The sequence below is a fragment of the Numenius arquata genome, chromosome 2 (assembly GCF_964106895.1).
Source record: "Numenius arquata chromosome 2, bNumArq3.hap1.1, whole genome shotgun sequence".
Taxonomy (NCBI): domain Eukaryota; kingdom Metazoa; phylum Chordata; class Aves; order Charadriiformes; family Scolopacidae; genus Numenius; species Numenius arquata.
This window is the reverse complement of record NC_133577.1, coordinates 63,387,496-63,411,945: the sequence shown is the minus strand read 5'-3', so window position 1 is coordinate 63,411,945 and position 24,450 is coordinate 63,387,496. Positions and strand designations below refer to the sequence as shown.

At 41.2% G+C, this 24,450-nt stretch overlaps 1 protein-coding gene across 2 annotated transcripts in view; it reads right to left on the bottom strand.

Annotated features, from left to right (window-relative positions):
* RERG (RAS like estrogen regulated growth inhibitor) overlaps window positions 1–24,450 on the bottom strand; it is a 108,324-nt gene that overhangs the window by 12,678 nt on the left and 71,196 nt on the right. Inside the window, exon 3 of one of the 2 annotated variants that reach the window (XM_074168535.1) lies at window positions 2,700–2,756. The exons of the other annotated variant lie outside the window; for it this stretch is intronic. Within the exon in view, the coding sequence (XP_074024636.1) occupies window positions 2,700–2,756 (57 nt within the window). The remainder of the gene's footprint in view (window positions 1–2,699; window positions 2,757–24,450) is intronic. 2 annotated transcript variants of the gene reach the window in all.

Genomic DNA, 24,450 nt, shown 5'->3' with positions numbered 1-24,450 from the left:
AAAAAATGTTATTTTGTGGTTTGTAATTTGGCTCGTGGAGATACAGCAGTATATCCAGACGCTGCTAAAAATATGGTCCTTCATTTTCTCCTGGCAGGTTAGAGTACTAAAGAATATTTATAAGGTGTGTTTTTTCCTTTCCAGTTAAAATGTGCCACCCTTGAATTAAGAGGACAAGGTTTTTTTTAACCCTGAGGCTTAGTTTAGGATAATGTTGAATTTCCATCAGGCCTTGGACAGCTTGCTGAAAGCTTTCCTAAAAATAGGAATTATCTGGGGATTCCTTTAATCAGAGGGCTAACGAGTGGTTGAAAACTTGACATAAGAAATAAACTATGAAAATGACAGTTTTGTCACAGCCCCAGTGATTTTTTTAATTTATTTATTTTTTGCGAAACCTTCTGTTGCTTGGTAGCTAGATAGTTTGCATCTGTGTTACTCCTGCCCTTTCAAAACTACTTGACAAAGCTACTTACTCTCCCTTTAGGGCAAGTGGGTCTCACTGATAAAACTTTAACTTTTTATATTGGTGGAATATATAGATATCCCTCTTTCCACCCAATTGCCAGTCCACCACTGCTAAGAAGAAATGAGTCTATTCACCTAAAACTTGTGGGTAAATTCAGCTCAGTGATGTTTACAGGTAACTGGCCACTAAATCACAGCAGGGTGATCATGATAAAGACAGAAATGTGTTCTTTAAAGCACTGTTTCTTAAAGCTTTTGAAGATACAGTGCCTTTCTGGTTGATCTCTAAAGGGTCTGAATAGCGGTTAGAATTTCAGGAGATATTTTTTTTTCTAACTTTTCAGAACCTCCTTTGACTCCTGTTGTGATCCATAGTTTGAAAAAACAGTACTTTAAAAAACAGTCTCTGGTGGGTGGCTTCCAACAGAGATCACAGTGATTAAGAAGTAACTTATTGATAATAGTTTATTAGTTTTTGCATTTCTCAAACCTTTTCCTCTGAGCAACTTAAAGCACTTAGCTTTGCAATAACTGTAATACATGATTTAAGCTGTTATCCTCTAAACCAAATGAGAACGTAGAACTCAGTAAATCAGAGGAGATTTAATTTTTGCTTTATTGAGATAGGACTGTTGTCTGTATGAAAGCTTTCAGTGTTGCAAACAGAAGATGATTAGATTCCTAAGGGGCATAGTTAATCTGCAGTTGTATTCATTTGTAAAACAGAAACAAATTTCAAGTCTTGTACACCAAAAAAGACATAGGGCCTTCATAATGGGGCAAACAATAATAAACCTTGCAGCTTGCTAATAATTTAGTTTGTGTGCTTGAACAAGGCAACAAGGATAGTTTTGCATGCAGTGTCCCTGTAAGACATTAATGAACTTCAACTATACTGATACAAACCACTTTATATACGTCTATTGCCAAGTTCTTAAAATGATACATTAGTGATAAGGCTGCATAAAGTACTAATACTAATAATACTAATAAAACATGGTACTGAACATCCCACTGTGCAGTACAAGGCAGGTGACATATAATTCACTGATTTATATATTAATATTAGCACATAAAAGAATGTGTTTGACTTCGGATTATTCTGAGAATTATTTTCCCAAGATGAGATTTCTGGTATCTCATTTTTTCACCTTACCAGATGAAAATACTTAGTATGATACTGGATACTTTGCTCTGTGGAAAGTGCTGCCCGAGTTTTGCAATAAAATGTATTAAACGTTCATCTTCGTTTCTGCTGTGCAAGTTTATGGCGTTCTCTGTTTCTTTAGTGTGATCTCTTAGAGAAAGAACCCTAACAAAGAAATAGGTATTTAACTGCATGGTCTGTATTTGAGCCTCTGCAGAAAGGTTAGGAAGGAGATGACAACAGATTTCAGGAGAAAAGGAAATTTCCCAGCCCCTCATTTCATGTGCAAATCCCTTAGTCCTGAGGTACTGAAGATGCTTTCTAAGATGTGAATGCCTCATCTCGGACTTCTTGGCCTGGATTTTCCCTGGTGCAGAGCATTCAAATATATCCTAACTTAGGAAATACTAAGAAATTGGACCTTGGCCCAAATTTTCAAGCAAGCAAGGCCTCTAATTCAGAGCAATTGTTTGACAGGTTTTTTTGAGATATCTGTACCAGCTTCTCAAAAGTGCCAGACACAACACAGCTAAGTGGGAGTAGTGGAGGACACGCGGATGCTCTTCTGATCACTGGTGTCCCTATCTGGTCACCCCAAAAGTGAGACACGATGTATGTTTGAAAATGAGGACAAAAAAATTACCTAAGAATAGGTAGTCTGACTGTAAGTACCTACAATTTTTTTTTTTTTCCCATTGAATTTTTGAGATTGATATACCAGACATCTCATTCTGGAGTAGCTGATGTTTGGGTTATCCACAAGCAGAAAACTGATCACACACTAAATAATTTTCAGAGTGAAATACTAACGCAATTGCTTTCAATGGCAAAATTCCCACTGACTTCTGTGTGGGCAGAAATGTGCCTCATATATTAATTCTGCTTTCGTTTGAGTGCGTTACTGCTTCTCTATTCTACCATCTTAGGTAATAATTTCTTCCAGCTTTAAATGACCATAGAGAAGCTTTTTACAGCAAATTTAAAGGTTGGCTGAGGATTGGAATTTTAACTCTATGACTTTCCATTACTTCAGCTGTGCTACTATATACAGTGTACCACGCGTATAGAATGAAATGCAACCTACCTAGTGTCGGGTCATACTCCCAGATGAACCGTTTTGTCAGGAAGCGTACAACGAGAGCTGGAGGAACAAAAAGATTCCAGGTGAGATGCACAAGCCATCAACTCAACTGGTGTTTAAAGCTTTCCCAGAAAACTTTTGTGCGTGAACAGGCATGTAGCAGCTCCCTTGAACTGCGAGCAGAACTCAGCTTTGCTTCTTGGGGAAGTCAAGACCTTTCACTGCTTGTGGCCCACTTTATACTTTGGAGGGGGGAAACAAAATGAAGACAAACCCAAAAACTTTTTACAGCATTAATCATTTACTCATGCAACAATGCAGAACAAAGAATACCAAGAGATTTTTCAACGGTAGTCTCTCTTTTTCCCTGTGTGTGGGGTTTTTTTTTTTTTGTCATAATAGCTTCTACTATTAAAAAGCCAAAACAGCCCTATTTACAGTGCTATGAGCAGGTCACCTTTGAAAAAAACACATTTTATATGCTTTAGATTCCCCATAACCAGTGGGGAAAAGGTTGGCAGTTTTTGAACCAGGATGCTTTGAAGCTTCAAAACTAGGGGTATTCAAAATAATTTCATTCTTGAAAACTTTCCCTTCAGTTTTTAAACCTTGGAAGGTAAGCATATAATTGGCTAAATAGCTTTGTTCTGTATTTTGGCATTCCTTCCTTGCACCAATTTATCTTCCATGTTTTGCCTACTTGTCACTTGAAGCAATCAGCTATAATATTTTAAACTAATGTTCAACAATATTAATGAATTTGCAGTAGAAATAAAGCTCTAGATTTTGGAGCACTGTGTAACTAGTTCTCAGTTTCAGTTTATGAGCTAAGATCTTGCTACTTACATTCTTATATTTATTTTTTTCTAATCTTCCCCGGCCTTTGAAATCATAAAGGCTTTGTCAGGATATTGATTATGGTATAATTTAAAACTAAACAGTGCCTTGAATTTGTAGTGATGTAAACTAAGTGTTCACCACTGCAAACAATTCAGAATCCTCTCTGCATTTCCAAAATGGAGCTAGAGCTGTGCTAGCTATGATTGCAGTGATTTCAGCTGTAGGAAAATTTTCCTTGCTGTCAGCCCTACAGGGTTGTTCCATTCTTCTTTCAGTTGCAGACAGACAGTAGAATGTGACAGCTAAACCCAGTTCTGATCCTTTTCAAAATTAAAGGAATGAGAATGCCCCCACCCCAGATTACTGTGTCCAAGAGTAAGACAAGGCAACACTCTGCAGAGTAAATATAATACATTAAACTTTGCTTAATCAGAACCTATTTTTTAAATACAATCAGAACATTAGTTTTCAGGAAAATTTAACTATGCTTCACGCTTGGAGGGGTAGTAAGAAGCTGATCCTAAGGAAATGAGTTCACTGTGCAAAAAGCAATTTTAAATCGGTGTTATTTTAAGTTTCTGTTTTCCTTAGGAAATCTTACTTTTTTTATTTATTTTTTTTTTAGACTTTGCAGAAATGCTCTCTTTGGCCCTCAGAGTGAATGTGGCATTTCTTAGCCAAAGTAACTTTTCAAGTCATAGTCCTGATGTGGATGTCATTACGCTACAAGAAGATGTCTGTGCAGCTTATATTCTATCCATGATGATGTCTGCACCAGGACTTTTCTCATAGAATCATAGAGTGGTTTGGGTTGGAAAGAACCTTTAAAGGTCATCTAGTCCAACACACACACCCACCCTGCGATGAGCAGGGACATCTTCAACTAGATCAGGTTGCTCAGAGCCCCATCAAACCTGACCTTGATTGCTTCCAGGGATGGGGCATCTGCCACCTCTCTGGGAAACCTGTTCCAGTGTTTCATCACCCCCTTTGTAAAAAATTTCTTCCTTATATCTGTTCTAAATCTACCATCTTCTAGTTTAAAACCGCACCCCTCATCCTATTGCAACAGACCCTGCTAAAAAGTTTGTCCCCATCTTTTCTTTAGGCTCCCTTGAAGTACTAAAAGGCTACAATAATTTCTCCTCGAGCCTTTTCTTCTCCAGGCTGAAAAACCCCAAGTCTCTCAGCCTGTCCTCATAGGAGAGGTGTTCTGTCCCTCTGATCGTTTTTGTGGCCCTCCTCTGGACCCGCTCCAACAGCTCCAAATCTGTTCTGTACTTAGGAGTCCAGAGCTGGACGCAGTACTCCAGGCTCATCAGAGTGGAGGGGCAGAATCACCTCCCTTGATCTGCTGGCCAAACTTCTTCTGATGCAGCCTAGAATGTGGTCGGCTTTCTGGACTGCAAGTGTACGGTGCCAGCTCATGTCCAGCTTTTGATCCACCAATTTACCATTTTTTTTATTCCAGTCAGATAGGATTCATTTAACCCAATTTTAGCCATATGAAGAAGTTTTAGTTAAATATCTAGTCTCCCCCTATAGTTAGTGGAAAGACGGAGGGGCATTTATAGAATACGAGTCATCAAGCTTGAGATAATTTGATAACCTTTAATGGTCCCTTCTAACCCAAACTATTCTATGATTTGTCCACTTGTGTTATCTGTCTCTAGAAAACCTATTACATGGTTTATTTGTGTGACAAAGCTAGACTGATTCTCTAAGATTTATAAAGCCAAAGTAAATTCCCCACATTTTACCTCAGCTGGAATATTTTAAACATCTTGATGTTTCAAAAGTTTGGTCATGACTTTTCTCTAATTGCTGCCAATAGGTTCTCTAATTGCTAGTAAAATACACAGCATATTCTCTTTTTTTTTTTTTTTCTTCCCTGTTTCCATTTTGACTGGGGAAGTGATGCAAGGTAAAAGTTCTCATGACATACTTTCAGAAGGCTCCTTACCATCTTCTTTTTCAAGAACAGATTTTAAAAATACTTTCTTCTTTCACAGCCGTACTCTGAAGCAGAAGCAGTGATGTGCTGCTTGGGTTGCAGTGCCCTAGCCTGAGCCTGGAGTAGCTAATGAAGAGGGAGAAAAAGCAGAAGAGCCTGAGGGAACCTGCCCAGCTATTTTCATATTTAAACACTGTCCACTTAGTTACGATAACCTTGTACTTGTAGATGGAAATTGCTGAAGAGGAGGCTCAAAGTGATGAAGGGGACTGGAAGAAAGTCTGTCAAGCGCTAATGTCTGAGAGAGCAGCGGCTCTGAAGGAAAAGAGGGAGAAGAACTGATTTTGGAGGAAGCCCAAATGAAGGAGGTGAGAAGGTGACAAGCAATAAGAGGGAAAGGTAGCACTGGACTGCAGCAGCTGAGATGAGGCTGGGAGAAGAGAGGTATGGCTATGTACACGGGATGGAACTGTACATTGAGTGCTACAGAAGCGAAGAATTAGAGATCACAGATGTGAGCTCTGGTGAAGAGGGAAAAAGTAGGTTGTATTAGTCTCCAGCAGGGAGGCCGGTATGCAGAAATAACAAACAACCCCACACGCAGGAGGGAGCTGAAGAAAAGAAAGGTGGGAGGTGGCTGCCACGCATAGGGCCAGAAGGCAATTAGTCTCCCTTGCTGGCAGGTCTCAGCGGGAGCACAGCAAGCCCAGCGAGTTGCTGGTAGTAAAATACTGCTGGTGGTAAAATACTTGCATAAGGCTTGCTTGGGCCCAGTGAAGGGAAGAAAATGCCACCTCAGCACAGCCCCAGGTGAGTGGGGAGGTGTCAGCTTCAGAGCCACGTGCTCCTCGCCACTCTTGGGGGCATGCACAGTCGGGGCTGTGCAGAGCTGCTGCTCCTGCAGGGCTGGCTCTGCTCAGCCACCCGGCTTCTGGCCTGGCCCATTCCCTCAAGATATTCCCGCTCTTCTTCATGGCCCGTCCTATGGAGCTTTTCACTTCCACACATTTTTACAAGACTGAAGCTTAGCAGCTGCATTTCACAGATGGGGGACATGAGATGCTCTTGATCCAGTATAACTTATATAACTTCTAACTACTGCAAACTGTGTTGGGTGGGAAATGTCTTCACTTTTGCCTCATTAGGGGTGCTTAGCAGAAGGGCCCTTGACATCCAGTTGAGCATTATGATAATGTATGTGACTTTGCTATCTGATTTGACTCAAAATAGTCAATGAGAGGAGAGCTGGGAAGGGCATCCAAGTTCTCAGGCTGTCAGTCTGGAGACCAGCTTGCTGGGTCTCACCGCCTGCCCTAGCAATGATCACCCTAGAGTGGGAGTATTACTGTGGAGCCATTTTGTATATGTTCAGCTCACTTCCTCCCAAATTACATCACTTTTTAGTAAAATGACTTCTGCCAGCAGAAGAATCAGAAGTGAGGACATAAGGAATTCACCACACTTAGGGCTGTAGCACTCAGATTTTTGCCGCTGGCATAAATGATGCTTTGGGCAAAGCAATAAAACTTCTTGATGTCCTTAGCAATGCTGCACAGAAAGAGTTGAGATGGGCATTACTGCCTTGTCACCTTAGCAAAAGTGTGTGCACCCTATTTGACCCATCAGCCTTATTTAGATATGCTTAACTCTAATACTAAGTATGAGCCAAAAATAACCCAACACACTAAAAAAAAAAAAATCCAAATGCAGGGTTTTGATTCAAAATAATATTGAGGTTGAGAATGTCTGAAACGCATTATTTTCTGATTAAATTAGGTGACTAATTCCAATGTTCATATTAAAATTACAATTTCCAGTGCTTGTCGTCAAAGAAGACGAAATACGCAAGATTCGGATTGATGCAGTACCTAATAGGAGGTAAATTCATGGTCCTCCACAGAGACTAGTCCAAGCTCTTCCCTGAACACTTATTGCTTGTGAAATACAAGAACTTGTAGGCTTAGAAGGAAAGAATCTCCAACAAATGGCAATTTGGATTCCCACTGTGTTTTTCAGAGACATGACATAAGGGAATTGATGTAATGTCCCAACAAAGGAAGAATAGACTCATGTCTCTTTCTGCCTTTCCTTACACCTTCACTTCCAAGTCAGCTGTTTTGTACAGGGTTTAAATTAGGGTAGAACTTGGCCCAGGACTTTCATTCACTCATGTTTAAACCTTCTGCCTTAGAAGTTATTCTTGGAGAAGAACCATGACTATCTGTCAAATACATTTGCTGTATAACTCCACTGAAGACAATGAAGTTCTATCAAGAATTAACTTGGCACATAAACTGAGATTATCAACCACATAATTAATCATTTTTTTTGGGACTTGTGAGACTGAGTCCCTTAGCTTTAAAAATCTCAGTCCATATCTTTTGGAACATTTTTTTTTTTTGGTGGTGGTGTTTTGCATCTTGCTTTAGATCTTTATGTGGATATAGTAACATTAAATGCTCTGGCTAAATTTACAATCTGCCCAAATACATATCTTCATGAATTTGTTATCGTTCCAGCTAATATAAGCTGAACTTTTGGGGGAAGAATGGAAGCAAGGTTTTATATGAAAAACATCCCCCTTCCCCAAAAGCTACAGAGTTCAAAGTTATTCTAAGAAAAAGAACAGTTCTCTGCAGTGAAATAACTGTATGATGACTCTTTTATGCCATGAGAATGTTCAGCTATAAAAATGGTCTGAAAGTAGTCCCATTATTTAACTTATCAACAAGTCCATTCCTGGTGCCATGATGATGTGTCATCAGTAAACCATACTTGGCAGGAGGTACCCCAGTGGATAAAACCAGAGGTTACACTGATCAAAAGGCACTTTCATAAATGCAATATTTCATAATTTTTTAAACATATATTTTTGTTAGAGAGTTCATCCCCCATTAACCCTCTCAGAGACCCCTCATGTATTAAAATTTCAGTCCCCTTGGAGCACGTGGTGAGCTCCAGCCTGCAGGATGGTGGTGCCACAGGGTTCTGGCATGCGATGTGCTGCCTCCTTAAACAGCTCTGTTTTCCCAGCTTTGGGAAGCAATGGTTTCTTTTAAAGGCACTGGCATAAGAATTTAATTTTCTCCTGGAAGCATAGGTCATTTGAAGGTGTCTGTGTGTGAGAGGGAAAGTATGAAAATATAATGCAGAGTGCGTCATGGTACGTCACGGGTGCAAACATGTAGTCATTACTTCTGGCTCTGCGTCCGTGGGCCTGGGTTTGACTCACTTTTTGACAGTATCTCTGGCAAACCAGTGATGTGGGGATGTGAGTGGCGAGTGAGACATCACCAGGAGGATTTCTCTGCCTTCCCTCCTCTCTTGGTTTGCTCACTGTGGTCACTTGTGACTTTGAGACCTAATGTGCTTGTAGTAAACTGGAAGGTAAATTTAATGGAGAAAAATGAGATCAGTAGGGGGAAAGGAAAGGAAGAACTCTACCTAGTATAAAAATGGTCTGTTTTATACTGATTTGAGACTGCCTTGCTGTCTCAAACCCTGCATATTTTATGCATATTTTAATCACTGTCTTAGCGAACTGTTCAGAGAAATTACTGTGTATGCTTGTATTTTTTTCCTGTGACAGCACAGTGAGGTCCTCCTCTGACTGGTGATATAATTATAAAAAGTACATCTACTTTTTATATAAATATCAATTTAATATAAATATCAAAAGTATATATACTTTTAAAAATACTCATACTGTATAGCAGTAGATATATAACGGTGTATATAAGCAGCATATATATATAACAGTATGTATATAAAACTGTGTATATATATACACTGTGTAACAGTAAATACAGACTAGGATTGAACAGCTATGTGACGAAATGTGTTGCTCTTGCCTTTCAGGAGGTTGTGTTGCTGAGTGTAACCTAAGCCTTTTTTCTTCAGTGGTAATGATGTGGGCTTCAGTTCTGTGGACCCAAATCTGAACATCAAAACTGGTTCAAATGTCTTTTTTGGTCTGGTGGGGTATAAAGGGACTGGAATATCTGTCTATCTTAATTGTCACGGCAGGATCATGGAGTAAACCAACATCACATGTTCAAGTATTTCTAAGACACTAACATACTTTCAAATGTAAAAATTAAGCACAATTAAGGAATGAGGTAAACAATAGCTGGTGCTTTTATCAGAGCATGCACATTAGTTTACTTCTGCCACCACTGAAAATGAACATAAAAATCATTGACTTCAGTGCAATGACACTAATGCTTGCAGGCGCTCGTGAAACAGAAAGGGGAGCCATCCTTTTCCTGACTTGCACAAGGGTAATTGTGCTACCTGCATTCACGCTTATTTCCAGGGTGACTCTTTACCCCGTGCTCTGTTCCCCGTGTGTTTCTGCTCTCTTGCTCACCAACCAGACCACGCATGGGCTGCCCAGGCTTAGGGGTGCTACCTGCCTGCCTACACCCAGGCATGGGGTCTTGTGGACGCTCCAGCTCTTCTGCAACATCTAGCTATGCCCTGTCCTGCCTTCGCAGGCTTGCAGCTTTCACACAAATTGAGTTCAATGTTAGGGAACTGTCAGTATCTCCCTTCACTGACAGAGATGTCTGGCCCCCAGTTTAGAGGCAAAGTTTGCAATTACTCAGAGACTGGGGAGAAAGCAACCTTGGCAGAGGCGTGTTAGTGGAACGAAGGCCGGTTTGCTTACTCAGTACTGAATACAGAAACTACAGGAGTTGTTTGTCAAACTCTTCAATTATAACCACATCCTAATGTTAATAGCAGGAAGTGTTTCTTGTCTTGCTCCTGGAGTGGTAATTTCACAATAAAAGAACATCTCCGTACATTCATCTGGAATAGTCTACTGTGAATTTCACAAAATACACAATACAGTAGCCATTCCTCCCATCGCCACTGAATGGGAGGATTTTTGCGGTAATGTTCTACCCTTTGCATTCAGTGCTGGAGGCGTTTGGGTTTTTTTTAACAGCAGCTGCTGTGAATGGAATAAAAGCAGGAGGCTTAATTTATATTACGTTATCCCATTCCATAATATATTGTTCCAATATAAGGTTGTTTATTTCACAGGTCTCATCTCATATAAAAGATAAATGATCAGACTGGTGTGTCTCATGGTTTTGATCATTTTAGGAATGTAGTGTGTAATATCCATACTTCTACCATTTCTCCTTTCTTGACTTCGTTGTATAACTTGTTATGTCACCCCTTTGTGAAGACTAAACTTTCTGGTGTGCTATTACTAACACATATGGTTCTCCAAAACATAGTTAATGGTAACACCTCCAGATGTTTGTGTGTATGAAACAGAGTATATTTGTGATGGGGCTGTAGAGCAAGTCTTATGGATGAAATCACACAAATAACTTGCTTTTCTAGATGACTGACACAGGCAAGGTTTGAATTTTCCTGCTGTTTTGAAAGATATTGGGCAAAGTAAAGTATACTAGGTTTCTCAGCATAAAACTTTGATATAACGCCCACCTACCGTCTCAAGGTGAAAAATAAAAAAGTTTGATTTCTTTGAGAAAGAACTGAAAAAAGAAAGAAAATATTTTCAGAAGAAAGAAGGGGTGGAAAGCTATTTTTAAAAAAATTGTTCATTGAGACAATTGCAAGATGACAAAATTTTCAGGTGGCTGTAGCTTTTTTTGTATTTTTTTTCCTTACATTTGTCCCAGTGTTAGACTTTAGAAAACATCCCACTCTCTTCTTTTGGTCAAATTTGTTCATCGTCTTTAAAAAGGAAGAAAGGAAATAAAGGAGGGAATTCTATAATACTTTAGATGGCAGGATGATATTCTGGTTATTGTCAAAGCATTTTTTGTATGAGTGAATTTTTGTTGGAAAATGCCCTTTGAACAGAGAGGCCATTTTTTGTAAGAAAGCTAGTTTTTTCGATTTCTATTTCAAAGGAAATGCCTGAACACCTCACCATTTGTTTTCAAAGAAGTTGTAATTCTGGAAGTGCAAATTTAAAACAAACAAACCTACCCAACTCGCTAGCCTCCATTTTGTTCTTTTATTCACTGCAGTGTGATTCACTGCACTGCAGTGCTCTTGCACTGGAGAAAAGTGTGGGACTAAATTGTGAGGTTTTTTTAACCGGACGCCGCTGTTACAGGGAGACGGCAACGATGCACTTTCTTGGCTGTAGCATCCACCGGCTACTCAACTTCAAAGCTGGTTTCGCTCTGCTGGTGCTGAGCCTGGCTAAAGGTGCAGGCAACATGAGTTACTTGATGGTACTTCTGAAAGGAAGGACTGGCTGGCTGTTTTGGAGATGCCTTGAGCTTCTCCTAGGATAGCGTGGAGCTTCTGCCCCAGACCCTGCCACTGCAGAGGGAGGAATGTGCACGAGCACAGAAGGAAGCAGCGGCCAGTGCAGGAGCGGGGATTTTTGTTGCTGTTCTGTTGTTGGTTTTTTTTATTTGTTTTGTTGTGGTTTTTTGTTGTTTGTTGTTGTTTTGGTTGTTGGTTTGTTTGCCTTTTTTTTTTTTTTTTTTAAGTCTCTCCTTCAGCTCTTGCTCTGATCCCTGCTCTCTCTCCCTTCCCATGCTTACAGGGCAAGAGATGAATAGGAGGAACTGGAAGAAAGGGGAGAGAAGTGAAGTTGCCTTATTAGAGAAGGTCTGCGTGTCCTGGGAGAGCCACGGACCCCTTTCCCAGGGAGTAGGGGAGGGAGCGCGGTCTCATGCCTGAAGGAGATGAAGAAATTTTTTCCGACACAGTGAAAAGCCAGTTCTGTGTGAATCCTTGGTCAGGGTGAGGACTGGTCTACAAGGCCCAGCTGTTCTGAGAGAACATCCTGCCTGTCAGCAGCAACCTGGCCATAAATCCTTACCCCTGCCTAAGGGGGAGGCTGCTGGTAAGGAGCTCAGTGAACCAAGTTGCCTCATGCTGAGGTTAGTGCCTGATAGTTTTGGGGGCTGACTGGTGTTTCACCATCCTACTGACTGCTGTTCTTGCCAGGAGCAAAAGACATTTTGTTTCATGTGGTACCTCCTGGTCTGACAAACCCCTTTGGGAAGGGCACGACATACTCCTTTCATGCTAGGCCGAAGACTTAGTGTAACTATAAATGCTTAAAAATAGGGCTTTATCAGGCCCTGGTGAGTCAGCCTGAATGAGAGGGCAGTTACCATGCTGTGAGCAAGGCCACTGGCATTAATGCTTGATCACTACTGTATTTGTAACCTTCACGATGGCAAAAAGTACCTTTGTGAAAGTGCCTTGCTTTGCTACCACTAAGTCCGTGTAGATGAGCACAAATGGTAACTAGAAATGGCATGAAGTGTACCTTCTTCTCTCATTTGCCTCAAACCCAGTGATATAAAGGGATGCAGAGCTCCCTATTTCATTTTGGTAGACAGTACTAGCTGTTTCTGTGTGGTCAGAGTCTGAACAGACTATCTATCACTCTCTTCTCTGCAGCCTGACTGTCATAATGTTCTCATCTAATTTTAAGTCTGCGTATACTTTATCAGATGAGACTACAGCTCGCATCAAATGAAAAACAAGCCGTTCCCTGGCTTTTCCTGTGAAATACTTCATTTCTTTTGCGTGTGCACCCTGGTTTTCTGGGTTTGGCTCCATGGAAATGTCAGATAACCTGGAAAAACTTTACGTGGCTATTACAATCCAGTTGGAGTAGGATATATGGGAAAATCTTGAAAGATCATACGTCCTCTGCAATTTCCAGCTTTCTTTGACAAAGAAGCTTCGTATCAGTCCTATTGACTGATTTGTGGCTCATCAATCAATAGATGCATGTCTGTACGGTGCCTGTGTCACAGGGAAATGAAGAATTAGGGCAACAAAATATATTGAAAACTGACTCATGGTTTTTTCATGATCCTTTTTTTTTATGAGCCTGATGACATAAGCATTGATAAATGTTACATTATTTTAAGACAGTGAACAATACAATATTTATGGGAACCAATTCTTTTCAAATTGTGCTATTAGCTGATTTTGTATTGCAGCTCCTTGGCTACCTGGAATTTTAAAGGCAGAAGATAAGGAATTGTTTTCTTTCTGACGGGCTCATTGCCAAGTACCTGAACCAGACACCTGGAGAAGTTCCCAGAAGAATGAATGGAGAAAGGCATGTGAGAACAGATATATCAGACAGTGACATAAACCACAATGGTTTCCAGGCTTGTGTGACTAGTTACGAGCGACATTGTATAATCTTCCAACTGCTTGTAGCATCTCATGGGAAGTGGTGGCAAATGTCCTGGTGGCTCTTCTCATGTTTTATCTATGCTTTCTTTTTTTTTTTTATCCTCCCTCCTTTTCTCTGTGTTGATAAGACATCTGCTCCTGTTACTTGCTTGCCACCTGGAATCTTGAACTTTTGTTTGTACCAGCAATTTGTTTTGCAGCAAACAGCTTTGCCATTACACATAGAGAATTAAGATAGACAGCAGCAGGAGCAGAGAAGCTCTTTAAGAGACACAGGTATAATTTCCACAGTAGGGTTTGCAATAGAAAACAACAAGAAAAGAGAATGATGGAAAGGCTGTGATCAACAACTGAAGTAAAATGTAAGTTAAATGCTACGGACCACATTCTTTTTTCTCACATAACAAAGAAGTATGTTGCATGGTGCAGAAATGATTAGCTGAAAAAGAAAGCTCAGTCTGAATAAAGGTTTTCTAACATGCTGTATAGATGTTCATTTCTAGAGGCAAAACATGACCCTAAGAGAGATGGGACTGGTAAGCACCTAATGGTATCTAACATCATCACCTGTTTATTTTGTGGAGCAGGCTGGAAGAGCAGGTGTGGGTGGAGAGCAGCTTTTCATAAATCACTAGTGACCAAAGCCTGCTTAAATCTGAAGCCTACCTGGTGATCTGCCTGATCTCACATCGCTGCTTATCCCATACAGCTGTTGTGAGTATGAAGCCTACTTTATCTGGAAGTAATGATTTCCTATCAGAGCTATGGCATGTTATGGTGGGCAAAGATAAACACTGCTAAGTGGTCCAGCCAGTGTACTACACTGTGGTGTCCTTGGTTCCCAGTACCAGTGACAGTATTAAATGAATTTAAACTAATTCATTGTTTTGATAAACAACTATCATCTCCCATCTCTGGCTGCAATTACAGTTTTATAAGCACTTATTTGGTGCCTATAATAATGTAGGGGTTATTATTAGCCCTCTGCTTGGAATCTGGACACACGATCCTGGGAACTGTTCGGAGTAAACTTTAAAATTATGTGTGTGTGCAGCAGGAGGAAAGCATGATCTAAATTTAAATGGCAAATTTCTGCTTTCATTTTCAATGCTTAAGGGCATTCAGCTAATAAACATCATATGTCTTCAAACAAAATAAAAAACACAGTAGTAGATAACGGATGCTGTAAAACCTCTAACTTATCTCAAGTCTGAAACTTGGAGGATTTACATAACTTAGTTTATGATGTTCATCCCAGCTGCCAGGAGACCTGGCCCTGCCTCCCCAGAGTGCAATAGCTACAGGGAGGGTTCTTCTGGTCTTGGCTAGCTAATTAGCTATACTTCGTTAAAAGTGTACATAAAGAGGAAGCTCTGCTACATTTGTTCATGCTGAATAATGAGTTACACCCCAAAAATCTGAAGTGCTATCTGTGTGAAATTCTCTTGTCCATGGAAATTACCCAGATAGCAAAGATGGAAAGTCATATACTCAGGAGTCTTCCAGTCATTATCTCATTCAGTGGTTTACCCAGTTTAAAGTGACCTTAGTGATGGGATGTTCTTCATTCCTTCTACATGAGGCTGCAAACACCAAGTTCCTGTTTGCTCTAGGGGGACGTTAAAGATCCCATGGCAGTTTTGCAAATGTATTGTGTCATCTTTCCCTGCTAAGATCCTCTCCTCCATTCTGAGGTTCAGTAGGTACATGCTACCACATGTGCCAGGTGCTCAGAGATCCTTCAGGACTAAGGAAGTTTGCAATTATGATGTATTAGCTTCTATTATTTTTCTCAGGCCAGTGTGATAAACGTCTCATTGCTGAGTTTTTCTTTTAATGCCTTTTTTTTTTAAGAACACTTCCTCAGTTTAACCTCGTGATCTTTTTAGAGTGAGCAGAGAGAATATAAACGATTCCACTTTCTCTGCCAGCATTTGAGTAAAGCAATATGCATTTATTTTTCCTGTTACTGCCCTGCAGAGTGCCATATACTGACTGCAGCAATCTGCATTTGCTTAGCCATTCACAATGACATCATATGAGCCGTGAGGAAACACAGCCCTGGGAATCTACAATTTGACAAGTAAGAAAACCTCCAATTTCTCATAATGAAGGCGGAGGCAGTGGCTAGGGAGCCAGTCTGAGACATGGTTTACATTCCTTGCTTCACTATGCTTTTTGTTTGGCTTTGCCCAGAATAATGGGTGATTACATTTTCACAGCTATTAGCGTGCCCGGCAGGGCAGGGAGGTAGCCAGAGTGATGCTCAAAAAGCATTTAAATGGTGCTGGTCTCTAAAGATGCCCTTCCCCAATGTTCTCCCATCTGTCTCTTCCAACCAAGTCTCTTGTTGTCACTCCCCAGTCTGCAGCTCTCCAAGTCCAACCATCCAGCCTTGCTGATTATGTATTTGTGGGAATGAGATCTACGTGGAATTAATGAAATTATCCTGATTCAAAAGATGCTCTTTCCTTCCCCAAGATTGGTTTTGTTGTGGTTTTGGGGGGTTTTTTGTTTTGTTTTGTTTTTTTTTTTGTTAACCCTGATCCTTCCACTGATCCCGAGAAAGGCACAGGGCCTCCAACAGCCAAAGTGGCCAAACTGAGAGCACAAGTGGTCCTGTGGGAAAGGTGGGGAATGCTTGAATTGGCTTTGCTGCTGCAGAAAACACACCCTACACTGGGTGATTTCATGTACATTAGGGCATTTCTAGAAATTTATTTTGTGACCTATCTTCCTCTTTCAGGCCCCGGTTAGCTTCTGGAAAATTTGGTCTTTAGTTTCTCTGTTCATTCCTCAGTTTCATCTGGAACCTGGGTGTTGCTGCCAGGATAATCACTGGATTATCACTGCAGATAGGATGATGCTGACAAAGCAGAAGTGTTTTGGAAACATAAATAGTGCTTTTTACTTGGATGCTTAAACAATGCTTTCACAGAGGTACCTTTAAGGAAAGCATACATTTATTCTTATTGTTTGTTAGAGGCTGCATTTTCCAATGAGCTGTGCACAGACAGCAAGAATATTCTTGAACCATCATTTCCTTACTGCTTTTTAAAAAAAGGCAGTAAATTTAGCTGGCATTTTTAACTTTCCTGATGCAGCCTGACATAGCCTCTGTAGGAGATAAAGATGAGTCTTGTGGTCTCACAAATGACTATGCTGCAGGATGGGATGAACTTTTCAACTCCAGCTGACTTCAGCCAAAGCTGAGAGCTTTGCTCACCTTTCTTACAGGAGCAAGGGTTATTTTTAAAGTAGTCTGATCCCCCCTCTTGGTTTCATGTAGGAGAAAAGACACAGTCTCTAATCTCCATTTACAGGTACTGGCCTGCCCTGTGGGCTCACCATTTAGGCAGCAGAGCACCTGGGAGGGCTGTGGCACCTCCTGCCCCTCCACCTGGTGCAGATGTGATGGAGCCCCAATGACACAGAGCCCCAGGGCAGGGCAAGAAAATCCCCAGTGACCCTGCTCCTGCCTCCCAGCAGCATTGCTCTGTCATGCTCCTGCTCCAGGCAGGCGTAGTGGCTCTATCTGCTCTGCCTGTTGCCCTGGAGGATGAGCAGCAATTCTTGGTCTCCCCACTGTTACCCAGGTCAGAGCTGGAGGAGGAATTTTATTATGCCTCCCCATCCTCTGAATTCCCTCCCCTTCCAGGCTTCACGGTTTGGCCCAGAAAAAAAAGCAGGAGAAGTGGTAAGAAGAGGTGAAGTATCCACTTCTCTAAAGGAATGAGCATAGTCTGATTAAAAAAGGAGCGCATGTTTTGCTCTCATTTTAACTGGATAAAGTAAAACATTTAAAGGTATGTCGCTCGTTGATAGAGGAGATAAGGCGGCCAGGACTGTGTGTTTGGGAAAGCAGAGAAGCAGCAGGCTCATTGCAACCTATTGTCAGATAAGCCACTGTGACAGAAAACATTGGCTGGAAATGAGGAAAACATTCCTGGAAATAAAGCTGACAATGAAAATGCAGAAAACTCACATGCTGCTGAAATTATTCCTAGAGGAACATGCATCAGGAAGCTATTTTCGATTGGGCTGTTAAATTGCTCAACAGCTGGGAAATGCCCTGCCATTGCTCGCCCTAGCTATGTATTTCTGGGATGACTTTTGTACCAAATTCTTCCTTCCTTGAATGGAGCCTGAGGCACAACCCACTGAAGTCATCAACAGCTTTGCCTGTCTTTCTGTAGGTTGAAGCTCATCCCTCTGGGGAGTTGTTTAGGTACCGTGAGATAAGTAATGTTCTCAAATTGATACCAGCAGCAGCCCCACTCCTACAAAACAGAAGTTATGACTACAATCCCATGCCTGCAATATCTGGAAATTAGGAGGCTTAGGCTAGATTCCTGCATCACAGAGGGGTCTCCTGGAGACAGAGCTTCTCATCTCTCCTGCTCTGTGAAGGTTCTTGCAAATGTTTCACGAGATACTGATCTTAAGAGGTCAATGTTTGCTGTGCTATTCATGGCGCTGAAAAGCTTGTCTGTGCCTGGGAAAATCATCTTGCGTGTAAATTAAAGTACAACTGCTATTTCTCAACAGCTCTTATGTGCATAGGCTTACTCCTGGTCTTTCTCTAAGAAAACTTGGTTAAACTAAATCAACTTCAAATATAATTGGGAAAAGGACTGTTAGGCCAAATTCTGACTGTTTGGGCAAGGAGCACCTTGAAAATGGGCTGGGTATTTTTTCTCCCTATTCTTTAGTCATTCACCTGCTTGCCTGGGGCTTCCACAACTGTCTAGATGGTGCTGGTAGAGAGAACTGCAGCCACTCACCAATTATTGCCAGGTGGTTTGTGGGTGGTTTAGACACTTGCTGTGGAAGGTGTTGGTAGGGTTAGTCCCTAGGAAATGCCTACTTCACAAGTGCCCAGTTTTGGTTGAAGGCATCACTTCAAGTGCTTACCTATCTCTTTGTGCCATAGAGAAAAGGAGGCTGAGGTGGGACCTTATTGCTCTCTACAACTACCTGAAAGGAGGTTGTAGAGAGGCAGGGGTCGGTCTCTTCTCCCAAGTCACATGTGACAGGACTCAAGTTGCACCAGAGGAGGTTCAGGTTGGATATTAGGAAGAATTTTTACACTGAAAGGGTTATCAAGCTTTGGAATGGGCTGCCCAGGGAAGTGGTTGAGGCACCATCCCTGGTGGTGTTCAAAAGACGGGTTGACACGGTGCTAGGGGACATGGTTTAGTGATGGTTTTTTTTGTCAGAGTTAGGTTGATGGTTGGCCTAGATGATCTTGAAGGTCCCTTCCAACCTAGATGATTCTATGATTCTATGATTCTCACAAAACCAAAGGCCTCATCTATTTATTCCAGCAGATCTTCCTTCAAGCTACACCAATTACTAAAAAAAGTACGTAGCCTAGGAGGAGGAAAATAACATGCCACAAAGGTCCATAAACACACAACTAGTGAAACATGGACAATAACTGCTCGCTAGGATTAGACTCAGCTGTTGGTTCATTACGGTCTTGCTCTACCGGACCTGAACTGGCTTACCACTAGCCGTGACCAGAGTGCCTTAATGAATGGCAGATGGACACACTGTAAACCACAACAGGAGACTAATGAATCCAAAGAGGTATGGCAGGGTTGTGTGCCAGAGGGGTCATGGTAAAAACGCTCGTTTAGTACAATCATAGGCCTGAGGGGAAAACGGGACAGTTAAATTTATGTAAGGGAAGTAGAGGAAGTATGTAGAGAAAAATGAATATCATTACAACTATCATAGCTTGCCCTTGTTGGTAGAGATTTTACTTGAGTATGAAATAGCTGCCATTTGAGGCTATTGTCCCTCCAATCCCCACCTCCCATTTTCTGAAAGGAAACATAAAATACTTCAAATTTAGCTAAAATTTCATTGCAGGTTTTGCCATCCATCTGCTTGATCACTCTATCTTTCTTTTCTTGCCCTTTTAGGAAGGATCTTTTATTTTTTTTGCCCACCAGAAGGATCCTAAGAGAAAAAAATGTGATAATTTTTTAGCTAACCATGTTGTTCCCATACCTTCCCTTTCCCCTTACTCATTCAAATAGCATTAGCCACGTTTCACACCAGTCTTTAAATTTCAGATTCCATATGAGTCTTGATTCTTAAACATAGGCAAGTAAGTTGTGATCCACCAACACACAAGACAAGTCTATGACTTAAGCCAAATTAAATTCACTTTAATTCCATTTGAAAAGATAATGTAGCAGACAAACTTTCTTATGTTTCTGTCCAGTAGGACTTGAATTGCAGAAAGTATGAGGGTTTTTCTTCCTTTGATCACGAAAATAGCAAGTATCATAAAAAACGGGGTTAATGAGCAACTAGTCACTCCGTAAACTTGGTGCATGGCTGCACAGCTGATGGCCTATGGGTCCTTTCCACCTAGCCCTGGCATAAAGGTTTTTCCACTGCTCTATAAGATCATAAAGTATATTTGTCTCCAAAAGCCCAATCTGAGCAAATTCCTATAATATCATTTAGTCTATGGTTGTCAAAATTTTGGATGACCCCAACTTAAAAGATTGGGAAAACTTTAAAAGGCATTTTAAAGATTTCCCAAGCACTTCAGTGAGGTTAGATTTTTTCAAAGACCCAGATCCAAAATCAGCCTCTGTTGAAAGTTCTAATTTACCATATACATAACTATATTTAAGCTCTTCAGATGTAAATAGGGGCCTAATCAGATTTTCCCAAAGCATCAAGTTTCCTGGCACTTACTTGCAGCTCTAGGGACGTACTTATGTTTAAAATTTTGGCCATCAGTCCCTGTTTATAACCTACAATTTCTGTCATTTTCATTATTTCCAAGAAGAGGTACAACGGCTATTAGCTTTGCAAGTACTAATGCACCTATGCCAGATTAGTCTTTTGTTATAGGTTATATCAGCAATACATCTAATTATTCCTATAACTTTTATTTTTAAATAATCGGAAGTGTTCTGCATTAATAGGAAACTGGGTGAACATTACTATGGTATATGGCAAAGCAAAGTAGAGGTGAGAAACCAAAGACATAAATCGGGAGCGAGTACAAAAGTGTTAAGAGGGTTTTTGTTTCCTCAGAGGTAATCACGCTAACAAGCAATGTTTTTCTGCACGTCAAAGAGTATATATTTCAGCTGCATATTCTACAAGCAGTACTCAAACAAAGACACACAAGTAAGAGGGCAATTCAGAGGCTTTGCTGAGAAATCATTAGAAAGCTTCAAATGATTTTGGATTAGATTCTTTAGCCTAAAAAAATGAGTGCCCAAGCTCTTGCACCCAGCTTACTTAACAGACATGAAATGTAAAGTTGTTCACTTGCACTATCAGCTAAACGCAAGAAAACGTGGAGGCTTAGGCTAAGATCTAAGCTCTGTTAGGGACCTGCTCTCAACAGCTGGCTTCAGCCAAGCTGTTTCTCTAGTGGATAGATTAGGCTCCCGCATTGGATTACAGTCTCTGTCCCTTGGGTAAAGAGCTGCAGGAAGCTAATGCCACATTTAAGAACATCCTCCCTGTTTTTTTTTCCCATGACATACTCAGCTTCTGATAATGTTAAGAATATTTGAGTTCCTTCAGTATGCAGGGTCCTTTTGGCATATGGTAGGAAGGTTAGGGACAGCCCAAGGCTCTCTCTGAATAAATGGAGAGCCTGTGGTTCTCCCACAGTTAAGAAAACTCATCTGCTGTGAGTAAGAGATAAGAGAAACAAGGGGCCAAAACAATCAGCACCAACCAACCAGGTCTGACTTCTGTTTGTACTGCAGAGTGAGTAGGTTACCAGCCTAAATAGAAGCTGAAATCGGGCTCGACGCATTTGATCCAGGTGAAAAGTAGTTTATCTTAAGCCTGACGTTTTCTGTGTATCAGCAGAAAAAGGTTGCATGGAACCAGAGGCGGTTCACTGTGAGCAGATGAAGGCAGAGAAAGAAGCAAGAAATGTCAGCTGATCCCCAGTGGAAAGGACAGCAAACACTGACACAGACAAATGCAGTCCACAATCCAAGCCAACTGACATACCAGAAAAAGCAAAAAAGCCGTGTAGAGCTGCAAGATTCACCTTTCTGCAGAATTTTAAATTTGCCATTTAAGCCCATATCTAAAGTAGATGGGACAGGGAGAGAGAGGAGTGACCATTTAGCACTGGCTGGAGGCTCTAGAGCCTAGATCTTCACCCACACCAGGGAAACACTGAGTCACACTCGAGCAAATGACTCCTCTGATCTTCAGGGCCACTCTTACATGCAGGGCTATTTCTGACATAAATGAAAGCAGAGCAGAGAGTCACTCGCCCAGATAATGAAGGCAATCTCCTGGCCATGCTGCCTTTCCTTCCATTCTAGTCATGCTTTTATGCACTACTTTTGATAAAGTGAGGTAGCACAGAGGCCTCCGAACCAGAGCGTTGGTAGGGGAGTATCCCCATTTCGCTGGATACCTTCCCTGTCTTTGGCCAGCTGGATGACAGGCTACCGCCAGCAAATCAACACCAAAATGGCTATGCCACGTAATTAGACGAAGCCTGGGAATTCGAGCATGCTTTACACGGTATCTCTGCTTTGCACTCAATCATAACAGCCTGCTGAGCAGACCTGCTGCAGTTTAATTAGAGCGTCTGGGTCCACCTCCTGTTCCTCTGTAATAACATTAGTCAGAAGTGAACTGTCTGGTTCCTGCCTCTCCTAGACGAGAGTGAGCTGCTGATGTGGAGCTGGCCAGATTGGTTAATTGCACCCCTGACTTTTAAAGGTCAGGTCTTACAGAACCTAATAACATTCGGAAGATTTCCAAAACAAGGTAGATTGGAAAGAAGAGCCAGGATTCCTCCCATGAGATGCTGCCTCTTGAGCTGTGGGACAAACCAACCACCCCTGCAGCCTCCTCAGCGGAGCAGCTGGTCAGTCCAGCCAGCGAGGCCACAGCCAGGTGGGAAAGGGCACCTTCAAGGGCTGCTTCCCCTGGGGTTTTGAGCAGCTGGCATGGCACAGGGTCGCACTAGATTCTGGGGGTGTGCACTTCAGGAGAGAGGACAGAGTAAGGAAAAAGTGTACCTGAAGGGAAGCTGTAATACTCAGCTGATTTGCCCTTATGGAAGGGACTACATCATATCCTAGAAATTCTTCATCCTAGGCTCAACCTAATAGGAAAGCCAAATGGTTGCTCCAGCACTATCTGTTGGGCTAGAAAAACTCAGAAACCTGAAAACTGGCTCGAGAAGAATAAGATGTTTCAGTAAAGGATGAATGTCCTCAGTTTCCTGCATAATCTAACTGTCCCAGTGAGGCTGGGAGTTGATCTGCTGAGGGGGACACCTAACTAGGATCTACAGTTTGTATGGCTTATTCATCAAAGCTAATAACCTCCATATTTGAAAAGCACATTCTCCTCTGTTTTAACCTCCTTCATAGGAGAGAGCACAGCAATCTGCATTGTAAGCACCTCTCTCTTTGCAGAGGAGGGGAGGCAGCTGAGGGCAATTCCTGCAGCAGGCTGGAGACTCTCAGCTGGGGCAATCCTCCTTTTCCCAAATAGTTTCTTTACCTCCTCCTGCAAACACCTGAATGAAAAGGCTGAAAGTCCCCAAAATCTCCAGTCCTCCCACTGTTCCTAATTCAGCCTGCTTTGAGCCAGGTGGTCTTCACTGCAATAGCCACAGAAAGGGGGACGTTTTGAGAGACATCAGAGGAGCTCTTGCTCTGCTGCTTCCAGGGGAAGAAGAGTCAATCTATTTAATTACAGCTGGGACTTCCGCTTCTTCTCTTCTTGGCAGACAGCCTTGTTTAAAATCTTCCATTTGCCAATCTACAGCTGAGTGTATGCAAGATGAGTGGATATTTTTTTCTCTTTCTGTGGCTGACAGTTTTCTAAGGCTGTTTATCAAGTAAAAAGTTTGAACGTTTACTTTTATTTTTAATTTGCTTTTCTTCACCCTTTTCCACCCCTTCTTATTGCACTTTTAAGGGTTTTTTCCTTTGAATTTTAGCCTGTTTTTTGCATGTGCTTGTTTCAACGGACTTGCATGTAGATGATGTTCAACTGAACAGGCAGTTTGGGTAAGGACATGTTTACAAACTGATATTAAAACATTCTGCTTGTTTATACTAAACAGTAATTGAATAAACACTAGTTATTAGTTTATTGCATATTTGCTTTGCATTCTTTTACTTGCTTTCCACAAACAACGTAGGGGTGTTTGTTTGATAATTTTTAGCATTTAGGATATTCTAAAAAAAAAACAACAAGGAAAACCCTCTTGGTGTGTCCTCTTTATAAAAAATACATTTTTGCAAGAATAAGACTTAGGGAGTATCTTTAGGTTTTCACAGTATTGCTGCCTTCCTTATTATTCATATCCTTTAATTTTTTTGGTTACGTATTCACCTCCTGAGCCCCTTTCCTTTTTGTTGCTTATTCTCCCGTTTCCTCCACCATACCCATTTTGCCTAAAGCATGCCATAAAATTAATAAAAGAAAGCCTGGCATAGATGTATTTATGTTTCAGGTACTGAAACAGCTTTTATACTTAAAATTTTTGATGCGTTCTTTCTACACTGATGCGAACTTTCATGCACGAAACCCAAGTACATGCTGCTGTTCTTTACAATCACATAATATTACAACTTTTGATTTGTTCATAATTCAGTGCAGCTTCCAGATCACTTTTGGCATTACTTTTTTTCCAGATTTCTCACCTAGCGACTGTATTACTTTTCTCCAGCTATTGTCTTGACTTTATATGAGCTAAATTTTGGGTTCCTAAATCCTGTGTATATATCTAACAGCCTTCAAAATATTTTCCCAGTCCTG